Source organism: Nannobrachium achirus (genome assembly GCF_963921795.1).
Source record: "Nannobrachium achirus genome assembly, chromosome: 8".
NCBI lineage: Eukaryota > Metazoa > Chordata > Actinopteri > Myctophiformes > Myctophidae > Nannobrachium > Nannobrachium achirus.
This window is the reverse complement of record NC_137817.1, coordinates 17404640-17426050: the sequence shown is the minus strand read 5'-3', so window position 1 is coordinate 17426050 and position 21411 is coordinate 17404640. Positions and strand designations below refer to the sequence as shown.

Here is a 21411-nt window from a genome sequence, read left to right as displayed (position 1 = left end):
GAACCTGATGAGTGGCAACACATCGGGAGGCATCGGGAGGTCGTTAATTTATAGGGATGCTATTACCTTCATAAACAGTTGCCTCATAAAAAAGACTGCCTTGCTTTAATTTAATACTTCCCCCCTGCTAATTATTACGACACACGCGAGCGGGCTGCTGTCTACACTCTGTGTGGGCCACTTTTGTTGGAGGGCCAGTTGTGGAGTTTATAAGATATGCAGTGAATCATAATAGCTGGTGTGTGTGTGTTGTAGGCACAATGTTGTTCCAGTGGTTTTTGGGATTTGAAACGGATGGCTCAGCACCTTATTCTGTAACAATGTCTATCTTCTCCCCCAACCCATGCAAGCATCATGCATGCACATATCCACAAACACATGCATGAACACGCACACACAACACACATACGCACAAACTCACATTCTTTTTTCTTTCGCATCATATTCCTCAGTTCAGGCCCACAGGTCTCTGTATGTTGTTGAAGTTGTCTATGCTCTTATACATACTGTAAGTATCACTGCTTACTAGATTTGGGGTTCTAAATATAGATCCACTGATCAAATGTGTTATTTTTTCAAAACCCTTAATGAGTCTAGGAAAGTGCTACAACAATAGAAATTCAGGGGTGAAAAGATTCTATCAGAGTTTCAGAGTTTTATGAATATGATTAATTCACCTATAAACAAAACAAAACTGGCTGTCAAACCTGAACCCTATACTGCTGACCTAGTTAGAATCAACTTCTGATGGAGAAACTCCTGTGTCTCATTCACTGTCTCCTTATCAGTCTCCCTGTTGTCTTCTGCGTGCAAAAAAGCAAACAAAAGTATATAAATGCTTGTGGATTTTCCACTCTCCTGGATCTCTGACTTCATACTGTTCTGTGTCTGGCTTCGACTGGCCTGGAGGTAGCGTGAAAACATTTGATATTGCCCTGCCTTCCATGGTGCCATGCTCCCATTTTCTCTGTCCCCAAGGAGCAGAGAGGGGGTCTGGAATGGAACCTATCTCCATCTCCAGATCATCTCTCTCGGTAGCCCCTTTGACTAAATAAATAACTCATTACAGTTCAGAGTAAGGGGCTTCATTTACGCCAGGCGATGTAATCACAGATGTCTGTATGTTGCCCACATCTTCTCAAATACAAGCATTTTTTGGAGGGGTGGAATCCCAGGAGAGCGTGGGCAGCTCAGAAATGTTAACACACCAGCAGTGAGAAGAGGCTGGCAGTGGAGTGTTTATGGTAAACTATTGATGGCAGGCTTACCAAAAGAGCATGATTAAAGTGAATGAAGTGAATGTGTGTGTGTGTGTGTGTGTGTGTGTGTGTGTGTGTGTGTGTGTGTGTGTGTGTGTGTGTGTGTGTGTGTGTGTGTGTGTGTGTGTGTGTGTGTGCGCGTGCGTGGGTGCGTGCGTGCGTGCGTGCGGGCGTGCATACACATGCACATGTATGCACTGATGGGTGCAAGTTGGTGTATTTCTGTTTCCCCCTTGTAATATTTGTATTTCCTGACTTTTATTGCTCTTGGCCAACAGAATTTGCCTGAAGGGATAATAAAGTCACCATTGGACCTTGAACCTCCAAAAAATTCTATTTGCAGCGAATAACAAAAACACATGTGAATGATGTGATGAATATTCATACAGTTCACCAGTCTTGCATGGCCGCTAATAAGTCTTAAAGGAAGGTGGATACTCCATAGGGAAGTACAGCATGCCAATGCAACCACAAAATTAAATAAAATAAAAATAACAAGTGTTGGATGGAGCGGTAAGTGTTGAAACAGGTAGATTGTTGAACTCTGCCAAACAGTAGATGCAAAATGGGTGGAGTGGTGAATGCCACACTTCGGAAGTTGCCAACAATGTGCGTTCAGTGCGGTTTTAAACAAGTTTCAAGAATGAATTCCAAACACTGCTTGCACCCAGATCTTGTAGCTAGATTAGTCGAACAATTGGAAGTCATTTTGACATTCCAGGTCCTTTTTGGATTGTTTGTTTGATTAACAATATAAAGGTTTATGGAAATAAAAGTATTCTCTTGTGTGCTTTAAACATATCCTACTTTATAGGCCTTGAAAGCTGAAACTGAAATCAATAGGATTCAAGTTTAGAAATGATTCTAACATTGTATTGATGCACGTCAGTTTGTTCAGACAGGGAAATTAAACCAGCGGTTCTCAAAGTGGGGTCTGGTCTGCAGGGGACCCCTGGCTGGGGTCCTTCTTGAAGGGGTTCCTGGAATGATGAAGTCCCCAGTAAAATGAGTTAATATAGCATCAGTTTACAGTTTACATAGGTTATTTGAAAACAGCCCCTATTGAAAATAGACGATCTACAAGCTCACAACGCATGTAATGTGATGCCTTGTGTGCGCTTGTAGATCTGTAAAATCTAGGAAAAAATGCTCAAATGTGGAATATTTTGGAAACATTTTAACAACACAAATCTTCTATGGGTGTCCCTGGCACAATATATGTTCACATCTGCAGCCAAATACAGTTTGGGGGTCCTCTGCATGAAAAGGTTTAAGGGCACTTTCCTACAGGTAGGCTACACAACCGTTTACCCAACAGGCTACCACTCTAGGAGGCACTGGATGCATGCGTCATCGAGTCTGGAATGTTGGATTCTTTTCCTTTTTTTTTTTCTTTCTTCTTTTTTCCCCTTTTTTTCTACATTGGGCACGACCACATCCACAACCACCACAGTATAGGCCATAGCTAGCTTGGGAACGATATTATATAGCATGTTACTGGACTGCCCAAAACAAAACAAAAAAATGTAACGGTTCAGTGTTCAAACGTGTTAGAAAACTCGGTGTACAGTATCCTGAGGAAGACAACACAGCGGGCGCATGAATGCCATTTTTCAGAAAACGGATGCTAGGATTTCCGTCCATTGTTTCATGCTGGGAACACCATCATGGATGTTGTTGTTCTTAATCATTGCATTAGGATGTGTGCTGTAACAAACAGAACGTCTAGCAAATGATGAAAGCCCACAATTTGACCAGATGACATTTTGTGCCTGTGTGGATAATAGGCCTAATAGCTGAGGGTTTATGGGCTGTGGTGGAAAAAGTAGGCCTATACTACAATGTGAGAGCATCGCGACGCATTGTGAGCTTGTAGATCGGCTATTTTCCGAAATGTATAATTATAGGGTTTAAGTGGTTATTGTAAAAAATAATAAAAATCAACTATTAGTAACTAGCCTAACTAAAGTTTTCATATAATTGTAGTGGAGTATTAAAGTTATTGGAAATTGGAAATAGGCCTACTCAAGTAAAGTACAAATAGGCCTACCTCAAAATTGTACTTAAGTACAGTATAGGCTACTTAAGTACTTATATCAGTGGTGTAAAGTAACTAAGTACTTGTACTTAAGTACTGAACTTAAGTACAGTTTTGAGGTATTTGTACTTTACTTGAGTATTTCCAAATTCCAATACTTTTACTTTTACTCCACTACATCTGGGATCCAAATATTGTACTTTTACTCCACTACATTTATTTGAAAACGTTAGTTAGTTACTTTGCAGATATAAATTATAATATTATAAAACATACATTAATCACTTTAGCCCTGTTCTATAAATTGGTCACGCGTTGTGAGCTTGTAGATCTGCTATTTTCAAACATTTTTTGTACTTTTACTTTTGGTACTTTTAGTACATTTTGATGCCAATACTTTCATACTTTTACTCAAGTAGCCTACGTTTTGAATTCCAGACTTTTACTTGTAATGGAGTATTTCTACATTGCAGTAGTGACACTTTTACTTAAGTAAAAAATGTGGGTACTTTATCCACCACTGCTTACAGTTACTTTACACCACTCAAATCTTCACATTGATCTGCTCTACCTGATGCCAAACGTCAGGGGCTGCTTCTCTATTTCATATGGTTTGGTTGCTCTGCGTGAAATAGCAACCTTGATGAGGCAATAAAATGTCATGGATGGGCAACTCTCCTCGCCGTGCATTAGCCTACATCCTTTGAGGGACTCCTGGGTGGAAGATGAGGGCGCTGCGAAGGAAATGAAGTTAGTGAACTGAGTGGGGTCAACAGGACAGGAAAAGACAAACCCACTGGAGACGCGTGTCTCTGTCACGGGGCCACGAAGCGCAGATCCGCGTGTTTCTGTTGTGGCAAATTCCTAAGGGACCCGTTATTACTAAGGAGGAGAATTGTCACTTATTGATTGTAAGCCTAAGCATCAGTGGTGCTGCAAACCTTCATAAGACGTCCTCGGGAATAAATATTCAGAATATTGTTCCCTGCATGCGAGCTAATGCGTTCATTAGCTTCTTAATAGCCTAATTATTTTTTATGAAACGAACAATGGTTTGAAAGTTTACTTTTCTTCCAGGTATTTCATTTTTCATTATTCATAAATGTGTTGTTTTTATATGATATATATCATATCATATCATATCATATCATATCATATCATATCATATAGCCTACATATCACAGTCAGTAGTCCCATATTAATATAGCCTATTCCGAACCCCAATACAATAATCTGGTGATTAACACATTTCAAAACATTCTTCAGGATTAGCAAGCAGCAGGTGCCATGGCCATCAAGCGCTAATTAAGTCTTATATATGCCGAGCAATTTCATTTAAAACATTCTGAAAAACATATTTATATTGTCCAAAAAAAACACAACACTTTTAGCTGATTTATGATGCCCTTTATAGCCTATGTCGTTTCCCTCTTATTTCATGGTTCAATGGACTCCTAATTCAGGCTCGCTCTCACACTCCGGGCAAGGGGAGGTTTGCTTCTTGCACCTCATTGGTTGTGGCTGGTGGTCTTTCTCATCTATAGCAAACCTCTCCATTCATACACCCGGCGCTCCTTTACGCCCTTTCAAAATAACTTACTGTCATCTTAGGTGACGACTTAGTTTAGACGGGGATAATTGTTTTAAATTGCGGAATATAATTAAATCGAAAAGAATAAGCGACTGACATAACAACGACAGGTGAGTGAGAAAAAATAACGTTTAGATTTGGGCTCGCTCTTACAGTATAGGCTGAGGCAAACTCATGTCGGTGTTGATGTGCATGCTTGAAGATGATAAATCATTGCCTCTTGTTTTTTTGGTCGGTGTGAAAGCTATTCACTCCTCGTAAAAAGGTTGGTTCGGTGCCATGGCCACGGCGATATCGATATGTAAACTGACATCCGCCATACATTTCTCACCGTGTCATTGCGTTGGTTTTATTGAGGGCTATTTTGTCTTTTTTTATTTACCTCGTTGTGTTAAAGTCGCGTTTTGTATTGGGAATGTCCATTTATTTAGTCTCCACTGCCCGCTCCATTTTCCTAGTTTTAACTTTATATATAGGGGCAAGTCGAAGTTAAAGAACCGAAAAACCCCCGCATAGATTAGTTGAAATCAGTCCACTCTCATTTATGATGGATAACAGCACGCTCTCGTGCAAGGTAAGATGCTTAAAATGTAACACTAGAGGCTCCCAGCCCACGGGCTGTCTCGGAGGAAGGTCCATGCAGTTATTCAACAGTCCTCCCGAGCCGCTAGCCGCCTAATTGGCTGCAGATGCGGAATTCTATGCTCTTTTACCGTTTAGAAATTGGATGCATTTGGGAAACTTTATGAGGCGAGCCCAACGTTTGCCTGCAGGAGCCGCGAAAAGACGAAAACAGTGGTCCCCCACTGCAATTATAAATCGTGCCATGTTCATAATATCCCCGCTGGATAATGTATCATGCATGCATGGGGCGAGGTGCATTGGTGAGAGAGAGAAAGAGAGAGAGGGGCAGGCATCCATGTGAGCACAACACTTCAGCAAAACATGAAATTGCACTATAAAATGGAATTGTGGTCCAATTAAACCGCTGATCATGTGCACGAGTCGTCTTGGTGTTTTTGTGTGTGTGTTAAGGCTATTGTTGGTGCTAGTGTTATAAGGCCTAATATATTGGCTAGTATTGGCTAGACTATAGACTACACTTATGTTAAGTTAACATCACATGCTCATTCCCCATCACCAATGTCCTCCCATCATCTACCTGCATAACTTTTCAAATGGATGCGGAGCGTTCAGGTTTCTTTATCAGGATGGAAGCACATTAAGTCTGCCTGTCATGCTTAAAACATTTAGAAACAATATTGCACTTATTGCAATATTGCAGACAGGCTACCCTTTATGTATCCACTTGGGTCCATTTCTACACTATCTGAGTTAAACGAACACTGAGGATTGTGCGTGTGTTCGTTTGCTATTAACTAGAGCCCATGTAATTTTCTAGATAGTAGGAATGTTTTGTTACTGCCTTCTTGATAATTGCGTACTGAAGGAAGGGCTAAAGACACCGTCCCCTTACTGCCCTTTCACCCTAGACTTTGTAAGCTGCACTTATTAAAGCGAAAAGTGCTTCAATATGTGGTAAGCTTTAGGGGGAAAACGTGATGGGGGTTGGGATGGATGGATGGAGCTGAGCTCACTCTGCTGCGCTGCCCTGTGCTGTTGTTGGGCAAGTTAAAGTAATCCAAGATATCCAACCATTGTAGAAAGTTTAATGGTGTAATGTTGTTCGTATAAGATTATTAACGTGTAACAAAGGCAAAAGAAATATAGCTGGCCAGTAAAATACTATAGTGTCTCGAATGATTCAAGGTTAGGCCCATTGGCTACTGTGTCAACCTTACAGTGACGCGTGAACCAAATGTGACCTTTCTTTTTTTATTTTGGTGGAAGTGGTTCTGTATGGAACGCTATTCATTCATAAAACCACCAAACACTCCCAGTATGGAGTCCATTGTAGCTAAATGCTTTCTAGTCCTACTACTGCGGCTATGCCTATTCTGCTGCTAATATAGAGTTACATTTTGTTCATGTTTTGACTATAACGAAGGGGGTAGAAGAATCATCCATAAAAGGCTCAACAAAACTGCAATATCTGAAGCTTAATATTTCGATCTGCTTTAGGCCTGCAATCAACATTTTGATAAGGCTATTCTTTCATGGACGGTGGATTCCCTCTTATGGAATAATACATTATATTTCCCCCCCAAGAGAACAGTATAGCCTATTTCCTAGGCATATAAATAAACACATTGTGTTATATTATTTAAAAGCATTACAAAAAAATCACAGGCATTTAGAGTTTTCACCTCACCAGTAAAACTCGAGGATGAAAACATCTGGCTAAAATAGCCTCCCAGAAGGCCTTATATTGGCCTTTAGAGTGGGCGGAAATTTGTGGTCATATTTTTAGGCGAGTCTACATTCTGGGGCCACTGTGCGACAAGACAACTCCGTTCACCTCAAGGCACACTGTTTAGCTTTTTGTATTTAAACTATGCATTTAATTACTGACAATGCATATAATATTAATAATATTAAACCAATAAAGTATTATTATTAGCTATATGCTTTTGTATTATAATATAGGCAAATGTTATATTTTGCATTATAAGTTCTATGGTTCCTCCTATATGCGTTTGAAGAAGGTTGGTTTTATTCAATTAATAGGCCTATGTTTGATTAATAGGTTTGATCTATACTGCATAGTACTGTGTTCTATCCGTCTGTCATCCAATGTTATATGAGATACTTCAATGGTTTCCTGTGTAAATAAGCTGTGCTTTTTTAGGATCTCCTTTTATTTGAACTTGTACCAGTGTACTGTCATGAAACTGTAACTTTTCCTATGCAAACTTCTAATAAAGTCTTCAATCAATCAATGAATTCCCCCGCTCTTCTCCCTATAGGGCCCATTGAACGCAGTGTGCACACTTGGGCCTGGCTGTCACGTGAACATGTTTCAGACTGTCCCTGACACGTCGTCTTACGTCAAGGTAAGACAGCACTTCCATCAGGTAATGTTGGAGGGAATTTATAGGCCCTCTCATCTTTTCATATAGCCTACAGTGCAGTGCTGGTGGAAAACGTACTCACCTTTTTTACTTAGGTAAAGGTATCAATACTTACTGCAAGAAAGTAAAAGTCTGGAATTCAAAATGTACTTGATTAAAAGTACAAAAGTATTGGTATTAAAATTTACTTAAAGTACTTAAAGTAAAAGTACTCATTGTGCAGAATGTCCAATTTCAATATTTCAAATGTTGAAAAAAAAGGTGAAAAAAAAGAGAGAAATGAAAATAGCAGATCTACAATCTCACAATTGTGACTTTGTAGATCTGCTATTTTCAAATGGCTGAAATGTAGGCCTATATACAGAGCTGAAGTGGTTAATGTATATGTTTTGTAATAATAATCAAAATCTACAAAGTAATTAATTAGTAACTATAAAGTTTCCATATACTTGTAGTAAAAGCACAATATTTGCCTATGAGATGTAGTACTGAACATTGAATATACTCCAGTAAAGTAAAGTACAGTAGCCTACTTAAGTAAATGTACTTAGTTACTTTACCCCACTGTTCATATGTATAGCCTAACTGATTAACAATAAATGATAATATCCTGTTATTCATAACAGTGGCCCTCCTATTCGTTTAGGCTTTATGATAAATGTTTTCCCCTCTTCTTCCTCGTTGTGATAGGCTGTCATGTTTAAAATGTTTGTTTGCATCGACTGCAATCAGCTTGTTGAAATGTTGCTCTAGCAGGGTGTCAAGATCACTTGATTTCTCAGTCCTCTGCCCAGAGTTGTCAGATCTCATTATCATATATTTTACATGGTGGAGGATTTTTTATTATTTCTTAATTTTTTTCAGTCTTTGGAATGTAAACAAAGCCAATAGCTGCGGACATCTGTTTTTCACGTTATAAAGACCGGTGCATAGAATCGTTTGGCGCATAGAATTCCTGTAGGATGAGTGGTTTGAGGCCTTTTTGTCAGAAGAAGATGGATATGAAACCACAAACTTCGAAGATGCTGTAGGTTTTAGCCTACAAGAAGAATAAATAAAGTTCCAAGTCTGTTTATATTGGCTGACACCCTCAGTAGCCTGCACTGCAAAATTCAGAGTGTTCCAGATAGTTTTTACACCATCAGAGTTAAATTAATACCCAGAATAGTGTAGCCTACTCATTCAGCTCCTTTATTTACTTTCAATGGGGCTGCTTACAAAAACCGTGATCACCTGAAGAGGACTTTCTTCAAGAAAATGAGCCATTGTGCTACAGCAAGCCATTCATAATAAAATCATAATCTACGTATTTTTCCAAGGGCGACTTGTTATGTTTTGAAGACTTATTGCCCCTTTGCATAAGGAGTCTTTTCATACAGTCACACAGCGTTTGTGCCGCTGCGGGGACTTGAGTTTCAGCGGGCCACAGACTGGGGCTATGAACAATTCCTGATTTGTTTTGAGAGAGTTCAATAGCAAGGAATGTTTTAGGAGAAAATATGCTTTGAAATGAGTCTTTCTGCTGCCCAAATAAGAGGATAGTTAAGTCAATGAGGAGGGACACAAGGCGGTCTTTAATGCTTTTCAGGTCTCAACGTTGGATCTTTTCCACGAGAAATGCGTCTTTGTGAAAATTTGCCAGATCTGTCATTTTGTAACCTACAGCCAAATATTCAAATTGTCTGGCTCAAATATGGCCATCATAAATATTCCAGCTTGTGCAGGCATTTTGCGTGCAAATCCCACTCTTTCACTTAAACGGGACAATATTGGTCAGAGTGCGGCAGGCCTCAATACAAATTCTAAAGAAATATTCTGCTCCATTCAGGCGAATCCACGGTCTAGCGTTGGTTTTGTTTGGTTAAGGCCAGGCGAGACTGGAGCTCTCCAATAAAAATAAATCTCAAATTAATTATGGCCTCAAGCAAGGGGCCAGACAGTTCGTGCTTATGTGCAGCAGACTCCACTTTTTTGCCCTCAATATTTTGACTTAGGCTGTCTTGTTGCCTGTGAGAAGGAAGGGACTTACCAGAACTCTAAAAAGGTCTAATGAAGAACCTTAAAAGGCCGATCAATACCGTGGTATTTGGTTGGAATATAATACAAGCTGAAGCGCCTGTTCCCAATGGAAAAGATTATGACACGTGCCTGGAATTCGAAAAATCGTGACAATAATTTAAATAACATATCAATTCAAATTAATTTTAAAAGGATGGACTAAACAGGTATGGTTTATCATATTACTACTGTAGCAAACGCTTATGATTGCAGTTGTGTCGCAGACCTCCAGCGGAACAAATTAAGATGAGAAACGACAGGCCTAACAATCGTAACAATGATGAACCTAACCTCAGCGGTGTCCGCCCACTTCTGGCGTTCTGCCCCAATGGGGAGACAGAGGAGCTACTGGCTCGTGGTATAGCCAGAGGAAGAAATGTCTGGCTGTCTAGCAGTGTCAAGCCAGATGTTCTGTGGTTCACTGTGTAAACCGACTTGCATCTGTTTATTGGCCTTCCAAAATGTTTGTTACCGCTGTATTCATTATGGTCGTGGCAGTGCCGTGGAGGACCCCTGCGCCCTCCCCTTTCCTTTGCCTAACCAACAATTGTTACGGTTTTGAGCCGGGTGTGAGTATTTTCACTGGGTGAAGTTGTGACGTTGTGGCTGTGAAAAACCTATTCGGATTTGGTAAAAGAAAGCAGATAATGTATATAGGCATATATCCCACTTTAGACAGCAGAGGCGTCAATTGGGTATGGCAAGCTATGGCAGCTGCCATACCTTGGCTACAGGAGGGGAAATAATAAAATGAACTGTAATCGTGCCTGTTGCTAAGTTATGTTGCCATGTGTTGCCATGTTGCCATGTTTCTGAAATGACGCCGCTGTTAGACAGCAGTTGAGAATGGTGCCATATTCACAAAGGACAACGACTCACATTTATACGAAGCTATTTGGGCTTTTCTATATAAATAAGTCATCAGCGGCATAAAACACGAGCTGCTATATGAAAACAGCAGAGAATTCTATACTGCAGAATGAACCAGCCACTAAAGAGTTAAACAAGGTGTCTCCCTTAATTACACGAGTCTGAACTGGCCTCAGGCAGGAGAAGCCTTGACCCCTAGCAGGATCCAGATGTGGGGGTCTCAGGGGGGGCTTCTTACCCCCAGAACAGACCCCCAAGTCGAAAGCAGACAGGCCGGCACGTCTGTCAGTCGGGCTGCGGCGCAGTCTCTGTTTGGTCACTCAGAGGCCGCTCCTCCAGGCTGAGAGCCCCATTGGTCTGGTCACGTTCAGAGCTGGCTCTGTGTCTAGCATCTGCTGCTAAAATTGTGCCTGAATTGATGAGGGCAATTTCGTAAGGTAGAGGGAAAGGGGGAAAAAATACCATCGTGGGGGTGGGGACTGGGGATTTTTTGTTTCGTGGCAGTCACAGACACAGCCCTATGGGCTACGAAACAGGCCTCCATAGCTATAGACTATAACAATAGTAATAACTATATTGTTATTATTAGTAATAACAATACCAACAACAACAACACAATAACAGTAACACAATAACCTTACACAGTCACACCCCTGGCAGTGGGGGCGAATTTCCTGCGAAAATAACATTTGCCACTTTCCAAATGGAAGCAGGCAATAATTCATAGCCATATCCCAGGGAGTCTATTTATGTTCCAAAGAATAGTGTGGAACTCCTTTCTGTTTCCAAGTGTGCGCCATAGTTAGGAGAATATACATTCCATCATCCATCCATCCATCCATTCAGTCCCGTGCCGAACAGCAAACAGCAGACGCACACATGCAGAGCAGACCGTCAGTAGACGTCAGTACGGGCACCGCCGCACGCTTGGATTTTTATTAATGGTGTTTCTGGGAAACTTCACAGCAGCTTGCAAAGCTATATAACAAAAAGACAAGGTTGCAACAATCCCCAGCCAACAGGTAGTTCATTCACATTTTTCTCCTCTCCTTTGATTTAAAGTTGTCAGTGCGCTGTAGAAAACATAGGCCTGTCATAGGCCTGTCAGTTGACATAGCCTAGGCTATGTCAACTTTATAAAGGAAAAAAAAAAAGTGGAACTTATTTCATTTCTATTTTCACGGTAAGAAAACTGAATGCAATATAGTGGCTTGAGTGGTTTAGTGGAGGATGGAGGCATGGCCAGATGCTGGTCTATGGTGTAGTCTGTCTGTGTGTAGGCGTGAGCCAAGAGCGCACTCTAAAACATCACGGAATCACATTACTGTCCAGGAATGCCCCGCAAACGAATAAACCTCAGCGGAATTGTAGCCCAAACCAAATCAAATTTGCGGTGAAATAAACGCATTTATCGAAAAGAAAGCCGAAGCCATTCGACGATGCCTGTGGTGGTGGTGGTATTACTTGGAGAAAGACACAAAACAATACGCTCCACCAGCACGCTAGAAGAGCAATGGCTGTGCACAACGCAGTCAGCCATCCTGTAAATATTTCCGAGGAAAAACATTGCGGCGGAGCGAGCACTCAATTGTTTTGCCTGCTTATCTCTTTGGGACAGTATCCTGCTTTTTTGGTGCCGCCGCGATGAAGGCAGGGCTTTCAGTGACACACAGCTTCCTTCTCAACAGCAGTGACTTCACTTCCCAAATTTAGGAGGAAAAAAAAACCATCCGGTAAACTGTCTCTTTCTCTCGGCGACATATCGGGGTCTGGAATTAATTCAGGAGCGTGTCATGTTTGGAATATTGTTGGGGTCCGCTGAAAATTGCGCAAAATGGACGGAACTATTAAGGTAAGGGTGGAGAACGGGGTGTAGGAGTTTATGAGAGATTGCTTTTCGGAGTTGTGTTGCGCCTCCTTTTAGCAAGGGGCTGCTGTCTGTGCCTGTGTGTCTGCGAGGCTGGAACCTCCAATCTGACGACAATGAGCGGCTTTTTCTGTCGGTCGGAGAGCGGTAACCAGATTTCCTTCTTCTTTCCTCTTTCTTTCAAAGTTTCCTCTTCCCTTTACAACAAACTCCCCGCTATTGTGAGAAACCGCCGCCGTTCGGATTTGGGGCTAAATCGGTCACGTTTTGGGATTTTTAGGACCGAGCGCACAATTACGCACGTCTGGAATGTCATAACGGAGAGGCTATTTTGGCTCATACAATAGCCTACGACGCCACACGTAAAGTGAAGTTTTAGCCAGGGTATACGTTGTTTTACATATAGGAACAGTGATTCGTTTTTTGTATAGCTTTCGTTTGATTTGGTTTGTGGCGATTGAGCAACACCAGTTGTCGGATATGTACCGTTAGATCCGCTCGCTCGCTATGTGTCGAGCTGCGCAACAGTGGTGTGGCATGCTGCCCGGCTGGGTCCAGGGATGTCGTGAGTCTAAACTAAGATGCTTTGCTATATTCAAAATAAACAATATATATATGTGTGATGTTTTGTTTTTAATAATAACCGAAATGTACCCACTGTTTAGAAAATCAGCGTTGAATAGCAACTAATGTTGCCATATACTCTCAAACTATTAGCAAAACGGTCGTTAGGAAATTGTAGAGATATTGTAACTCCTTTCGTTTGCAACACTCAAACCACAAACCCTCACAATCATACCTTGGCTTAGCCCTCATGTAGTTAAACAGCCATTTCGAAATGGCATGTTAGCAGTTCAAGAGCGCTGGTCTATATTAGCCCTGGCTACTGTCCCCCGACATTGAAATTCCAGATGCATCGTGGCTGTGTAGCCACCAGATGTTGAATGGCAAGCCCCCATTATTTCATAGTGCTGTGCGATGTCCTCAGTTCGTGTCTGCCAGCCAACAAGTGTAGCCTTACAAGAATGCCACATCTGTATTTGGGGGTTATTGTTGTTGAAAAATGAAGGGAGCTTGTTTTCTTTTGGAAATTTAAAGTGGTGGGTCTGTGGCGGCTGGGTGTGGTGTAACTTTTGGAAGAGTGTAAACGTTGGCTAGACAAAAATGGCAGGCTGAATAGTCACTTAAATTCCCTCATTCTTCTCCTAACCACTGCAGTCTAATTGTTTTTATATCAATTGGGTGGACGTGACTCCGCCGTGTCTCATGGACTTAACGGTTACAGCCGCAACGTTTGAGTCAGATCAACAAGTTGTGACAATCCATGTAATCAATTTCTCTATACATTATAAATGACTGGTGGCAAACTGTATTCAGACCGAGCTCTGCCAAAAGGAAGGGCTCTCCAGCCATGAGAGTTTCCTGTTCTCCACAATCTTTTCCTGACAGGTTTCCTTTTCCTCCTCAAACAAAAGACAGGAATGCACCCCCTATGAATCGCTCCTGCGGGATGGGTGTGTGTGAACGCCAAACAGATGCACGTGCAGTCTGGATGCTGAGCCCCCCTCGCACACATACATCCAGTCTGCGTCGTGACTCGTGACGCATTTGGAAAGACACACACAGACTTGGCTGATAGCAGCACAACAGAGGTGGCCCCCCGGCAGGTGTCACACTCACATAATGCTCACAAGACTTAGCTATACTCTGACAAGAATGATCTTATAAACCTCTCTCTCTTTTGCTTCTGAAATAAGTGAATGAAAATAAGCCGGGTCACTCAGCGGGTGTCTTTGTGTATTCCTCTATTTAACAATAGTTATCAATACCTCTTTGTGCTACATCATACATAGTAAAAGCTGTGCTAAATTATCCATTTGTAACTCAGAGAGACTACAAAAGTATAATAGTTAAACTTACACTCAGGATTTTACTGTGTAGGAAAGGAGAAAGAAAAAGCTGCATGAGATCAACTGACTGGATCTCTATCCTTTATCACACCCTCCCCATTGGCAGCCTGTGCGTGTGTGTGTTCACCAGATACTGGAACGAAAACATACCAAATTGGCACTCTGTCTGTTGATGTTAGACCGCTCTTCACAAGCTCAGCGCTCCTATTTTTAAAAGCTTCTCTGTAATCTTGATAGGCACATGCCACTTGCCAATCAAGAATTCTATTGCGCAAGCTGATATGTCAGTGCAGATGTAACGTCGCAACAGTCATAATAGCTGGCTTTTCCCTTATCAGGCCAGCGCTGAGACATTCCCTCTCTATGCCATGCTTTATCGTCCAGGCTATAGCTGGTGTGGCCCACTCAGATAGAGTGAAATACTTGCTGCCAGTGTCCAGGCTATGATGGCCCCAGCGATGAAATCACTGGAAAGTTCAAAATGTCTATATAGCAATGATTAGAGAAGTTACTTTCTACTCTTGCAGGCCACATATCTCTAAATTGAATTTCATTAGGCCATGGACTCCTATTTCGTCCAAGGGAACCTGATATCAAACATGTTGATGACGTGTTTGATGTGTTTTTGCTTAAATGAAATTAATGGTGATATTGAAACATGTTAGAATAGGCACGTTCATTTTTTGTGTTGTTATAGTTTTGTAATGAATTGAATTATAGCAAAATTATACAACTCATTTGACTGGGGACTCCCTGGAACCTCCTCATGGAATCCTGGGGGTCCTCGAACCCCACTGTGAAAACAACTGATCTAGAATTACACTTCCAACTAGTGAACCCAAGAGCAGTGATATCCCATTCTTATATCACATCCTTATAAAACAGTACAATCGCCAAACTATCCGACACTCAACATGTTGAATGTTCTGTCTGGCTTATTAGAACTAAATCATTTTTGGAACATTGTTATTCCATAGGCCTTAAGACAATGTTCATTTTATTCCATAATTCTCAAAGTTAAAACATGTTAACTCAACCTTTACAGCTTAAAAATACACATCACATTTGGTGTGACATACATCAGCCCTTGTATTTTCAGAGGCAAAATATATCAGGCAATTCATTTATTTCATAACAAATGCCAGTTGTGGGGTAAGAGTGTTTCAACAGGAGGCGGTATATTGTTGCCATAGAATGGGCCTTGAACAACTATTAACAATCAGACACACTTTCTCTTCTTTCACTTAGATCAGGGGTCTTCAACGTTTTCAGGCCAAGGACCCCTTAGCTGAGAGAGAGATGAAGCAGGGAGTCAGGGACCCCCACTACATATTGTATAAATGTTTAATTCATAGATGGATTCATAGATTGTTTTGTTTTACCTCTACACCAAACCTATTTGCAGAAAATAGCCGATCTACAAGCTCTAGCGCGAGGCGTTGAGAGCTTGTAGATCTGCTATTTGTGGCTAAAGTTCTCTGCAGAATAGGGATGCGAGAGGTTCAAGTTGTTAATTTAAAATAATGATCCTATCACAAAGAATTGGCGGCCCCCCTGTAGTAACTCTGAGGACCCCCTAGGGGTCCCGGACCCCCTGTTGAAGACCCCTGACTTAGATCACTTCATGTCTTTCTTTGTCATTTCACAGACTGTGGCTATGGCACCGACCCATCTTCTCTATTTAGGAAGCATTTGTTAGAATGTCATCATTATCAGAAGATGAACATTTAATATTATTATATTGACATATTTTGGTCTGCACATTCTGATCAGCACATTTTATGAATCAGAACAGTTTGAGTCATATGTGTCATTGGTCATAGTGGAAAACCTCACAACAACTCTATTCTATTCCTGCAGAAACCAATCTACGACATATCAATTTAGTGTAAATTGTAAAGCCTTATTCTGCTTATACAGTCCTACAATTTGACCATTTAAAATATCTATCCTATATGTTAACAAATAGTTATTATAAACTAGATCATAGTTCTTGTCTGACTCTTTATTTATGTTTATTTCATATTGATTATTATTATCATTGTTTCTAGAGTAACGGCAAAAGTCCATTGAGTTCAATGGAGGAGTAGAATGGGCCCTGTTCGATTCGGTTCCTCATCCTCCAGATAAACCTTTCCGCTGCGATTGGAAATTGATGGAATCAATGGGAATGGGGATCAATAGGGAATCAATGGGATAGGGAATCAATAGGGACTCAATTGGAGTGGGAATCCATAGGGAATCAATTGGAGTTGGAATCAATAGGGAATCAATGGGAGTGGGAATCAATAGGGAATCAATTGGTCGAGCTTCACATGACAGTTAGCTTGCTGCAGAATATAGTCACGTCGGCAACCACACTTGCAATTTCCATTTGCAACTTTCTAGTTAGTGTGGTTGCATAACAGGGCAACACATTATAGTCCTGGGGAAACTTTATTTATTACTAGGGTAACTTTTCCGCTGCCATTGGAAATTGACAGACTGACAGACTTCTGTCCGGGATAGGGAATCAATAAGTAATCCATGGGAGTGGAAATCAATTGGTCGAGCTTCACATGACAGTTAGCTTACTGTAGAATATAGTCACATCAGCAACCGTCAGCAAGCAACCACACTTGTAATTTCCAATTGCATCTTTTCTAGTTTATAATCATTGTGTTTTTGAGCGGTGCTAACTGCTCCTACGCCTGGCTTTGTGTGTAGGTCCCTATGTCCATATGAGTGTCCGTATGGGGGTCTGTATGAGCACGGAACTCGATGTATGGAGATACCTAACGTCACGGACAGAACGGCCCATAAAAGGAGATGTGCATGTGTGTCGTGTTTGATACCATTGTATGGCTCCAACGGAGGCTAGTGTCTATAAGAGAGCTGTGTGTTGGTTGTTTGTACACACTGCCTGTAGGCCAACGTATTACCTCCATGCATTTTCACATGTTTTTGAAATATTTAACTTCGATAATTTTATGAATGAACAAAGTCAATGGGATTCAAATCGGTCTGAAATCATTCCCACGTTTGGAATCATACATCACACATGACTGACCTCACAGGCTATAATGGAGTCCAAGATCCACTTTGGAGCTTTGCCGTTCCTATGTGGATCTCCAGATCAATATGATCTAACTTGATATGTGGGAGAACAAATTAAATCCCTAACTCTGCCTCACGCTGGTACTGTTTACTCTTTCAGAATACCGTTAATATTCATACAAAGTTGACAAATATGCATGGAGGACCTTTGTGTCAGTCTTGACTGTTACTATTGTTTCAATAAGATTGGTCATAGTTTCCATTATTTAAAAACTATGGCAAAGTCGGTCTTACAAAATATGCTGGCATGGAATTAAAGTCTAAAATTAATGTCTCAAAAGTTTATTTTTGCCCAATACTAAAATTGAATTTTGAAATATTGATCCATGCATATCAACTACCATATGATTATTCTCAAAACAGATATATGCCATTTAGGAATGAAACCTTTCAATCTTCAGGGATTAGACTCGTCTCGGTCTAAGCCGTGCCATCATATTCAATCGAACCCAGATGTGGGTCAAAAATAACCATAATCCCTGACACAAGGCTATAACTGTAATGATTTCACTTGATACTCAATCTTAATGTCATTTTCTGGCTTGACCGATGGATTACTACCAAAGACTGATTCATCAAGTAATCAGCATTCATTCAGGCCCAGCCAGGGCACTAAGGGCCAGCACAACAATGCATTGCATCTCAGAGCTTAATTGTGACATTGGCATTGTCTTGAATGTCGTGCATTGAGATCAGATCAGCGTGTTTGATCTGTGATCTTTCGAGTGTATAATCCACGCATTGCTTCCAAGACATTAGATGGAAGAGTGCGCGGGGAGCTACAGAGTATCTAGCCAAGCCCAGAGTGGCTGCGTTTGTTTTCTTTAATAAACTTACATTGCTCCAGCTGAGCTGCCGCAGAGGGGTCAGTGTAGCTGTGACCTTGTGCTGCTGTTGAGTCTTCAGCTGTGTTGCTCTGAGGAGGGAAGCCCAACGTCTAGACAGGACAGTACAACTGGGAGCAGGGCATGACCCATAGCAGAGTTTTGGTTCAGATATTGATAATTGGCCACTTGAACCCTAGCGTCTATAGGGCATTCACCAAATATTCGAATATTCGAATATCAAAGTCACTATTCGACGTTGTTCACCGAAGTCGGATATTCCCTTTTTTTTTTTTTTTTTGTCTTTAAAACATATATATTTTATAAAGCTTGGCTAGATAGGAAGTCATAAGAATGAGTTGTAATGCCCCCAGTGGATGAATTTGTTAATGCTCTATACCAGGGGTTCTCAACCCTTTTTAGGCAGTGACCTCCAGAATAAACATATTTGAACTGGGGACCCCCACCCTGACAAGCTCTTGGAATTGTAGGTATTACATTTAATAGCAGATCTACATATATAGCATACATCACACATGTCTGACCTCACAGGTCAGTCATGTGTGATCTACATGCGATCTACCGTACATTGTGATCTACATGCCCTCGCGTTGCGAGGCGTTGTGAGCATGTAGGCTATTTTCACAATGTCCCTAACCCTGTCGAATATTCGACTATTCGCATACTAACCCTACCCTAACCCTAACCCTACTAAAAGCTTGTAGAGCGGCTATTTTTTGGCAAAGACATTTGATAGAGAGTGAAATATATCAAGTACGTATATTATAAGTTCTATAACCAATTATAGAGGATTTAAGTGGTACCGGATACGCAGCTCGGCAAATAAAAGGTGAATTGATCCCAGTGCATGACGGAGGACGATATCACGATAAATTAAATCTCTACGATACGATTATCGTGAGTGTTTTTTATCACGATAAACGATATCGCTTATCGTCCCATCCCTAGTATAGAGGCCCCTGGGGTCTTTGTTCAACATTTCGGCACTTTCCATATTATATAGTCGCAGCTCAGCATGCCCCGTCTCTAACCACATTTTATGCCATTAGCAGCATTGGTGCCAGGTAAAAAGCCAGGTACTATTTCTTGTGCCCGTTCCCTTGAAGTCTCAGCAGGGACAAGCAGGGCTGAAGCAATGTCTATGGTGACGTGTAATGCTGCTGACAACTGATTGGTCAGAGACAATGCAACCACTGGTTCAGATTTCAGCTCACCAATTGTGGTTATTACAGCTGCGTGTAATTGTTTTAAACAGTATTTGTATATATATTTTTTTTATCTGTGAAGATGTCTCCCGTAATCCGTGATATTGGACTATTTGTTCAAAATCTTGTTTTGCACTCTTCAATTATGGAGCAACGTTTAAACTATATGTTGTACCTGAGAAATGAAGTGAACTCCTTAAACCCCTGCAGCATCCTTATTGACAGGAAGGCTTTCACAGAACATAGCAGATCGACATGCTCACAACCATTCTTCCATTGCTATGGTAGACGAAGGGGTACAGAGGGCGGGGATAAAGGATAAGCAACCCCAGGTGGACAGTAACAAAGGACGTTTACTTGAGTACTGTATTTTCTAGGAAGGGAAAAGGTACGTTATGAATAAACCACTTAAGATCTATTTCAATAATAGCGAAACTAGCAGAGTGAATTTCACAACGCATAGCGATGTGACGAGTTGTGAGCTTTTAGAGCAGCTATTTTCACTAGTATTGATATTGTTTGAAAATATCCATCCATCCATCCGCCAATCTTCAACCGCTTATCCGGAATCGGGTTGCGGGGGTAACAGTTCCAACTGAGACTTCCAGATTTCCTTATCCCGAGCAAGAAATATTTTAATATTTAATAATATTTTAATTTAGCAAAGCATTGGAAATACTAATAAAATGTTCTTTGTAACTTGTACCTTTGAATACTTAAAGCCATACTGTGTAAGATGCCCAACTAGTGGTCATTAGCCCTATAGCAAACCGCGGTCGCGTCCGCGTCTTTCGGACGTTTTTCGTACCTTCAGACCCCCGCGTCTGCCTCCACCTCGCTGAGATCTATCTTTTAAGGGGTCCCTTGTTCCTGTGCGTTCAGTAATTCCAGAGATACGGACTCCTTCACCCTGCCTGGTAGGCGAAATTACCTAGAGAAGGGATGGTACAAACGGGCGACAACAAATATGGCTGCCATAGCGACCCCACTTCAAGATGCGCTGTGATTGGCCGGCAGTTGTATAACCCTCGCTGTGATTGGCCGGTAGTGTGATGACGCAATTTTGGCGCGAGATCCGGTCCACGGCAAGGATCTCAGTTTACATACAGAGAAGGCTTTACAGGCTGAAATTCACGGCGCGGATCTTCTAAAACTTTTGTGATTTAATAGTTAGGAGAATTTTAAGATTTGTTTTATAAAAAAAGTTACATAGTACAACTTTAAGTATTTCTTTAAAGCAGGTAGGCTACTCCAGTACTTTAACTCAAGTACAACTTTGAGGAACTTTCACTTGTAGTTGAGTAATATTTGACCAGGAGTATCAAGATAAATATATACTTTGACTCAAGTAGGCTGGTATGGGGTACTTTGTCCAATGTCCACCACTGACTGGGGGTCTGAGTTGCTAAGGGAAACACGGTTAAAGTGGGTGACAGAAGCTTTGGATAGAGATGAGTAAAGGCGATGTGAGCTGATGCTACGTATGGATAAAACAACAACAACACTATAGGGTTTAAGTAGCCTTGCAAGTCAGGCGACAGGCGCTGTTTCATTCATTCACGCTTTAAGTCACAAGGAAAGAGAACTGATGATAAATGAGTTGCTAATGATTACTTATTATAGCATGGTTGAACATTTGGACGTTATTCTAAAAAGGTGCCATGCATATTTGAAGACGATCATTATTGTTGTTTTGCTGA

At 41.1% G+C, this 21411-nt stretch overlaps 1 protein-coding gene across 5 annotated transcripts in view; it reads left to right on the top strand.

Annotated features, from left to right (window-relative positions):
- The first annotated feature begins 4929 nt into the window (after window positions 1-4929).
- The window catches only part of fli1 (Fli-1 proto-oncogene, ETS transcription factor), a 63730-nt gene continuing 47248 nt past the window's right edge, over window positions 4930-21411 (top strand). For 3 of the 5 annotated variants that reach the window (XM_080732202.1, XM_080732204.1, XM_080732201.1), the window contains exons 1-2: window positions 4930-4998; window positions 7756-7842. In XM_080732202.1, coding sequence (XP_080588328.1) covers window positions 7804-7842 — 39 coding nt within the window. In that variant the 5' untranslated portion in view covers window positions 4930-4998; window positions 7756-7803. Of the gene's footprint in view, window positions 4999-7755; window positions 7843-12466; window positions 12522-12549; window positions 12641-21411 lie in introns of those variants that run through there. The other 2 variants (XM_080732205.1, XM_080732203.1) reach the window with 2 other exon arrangements.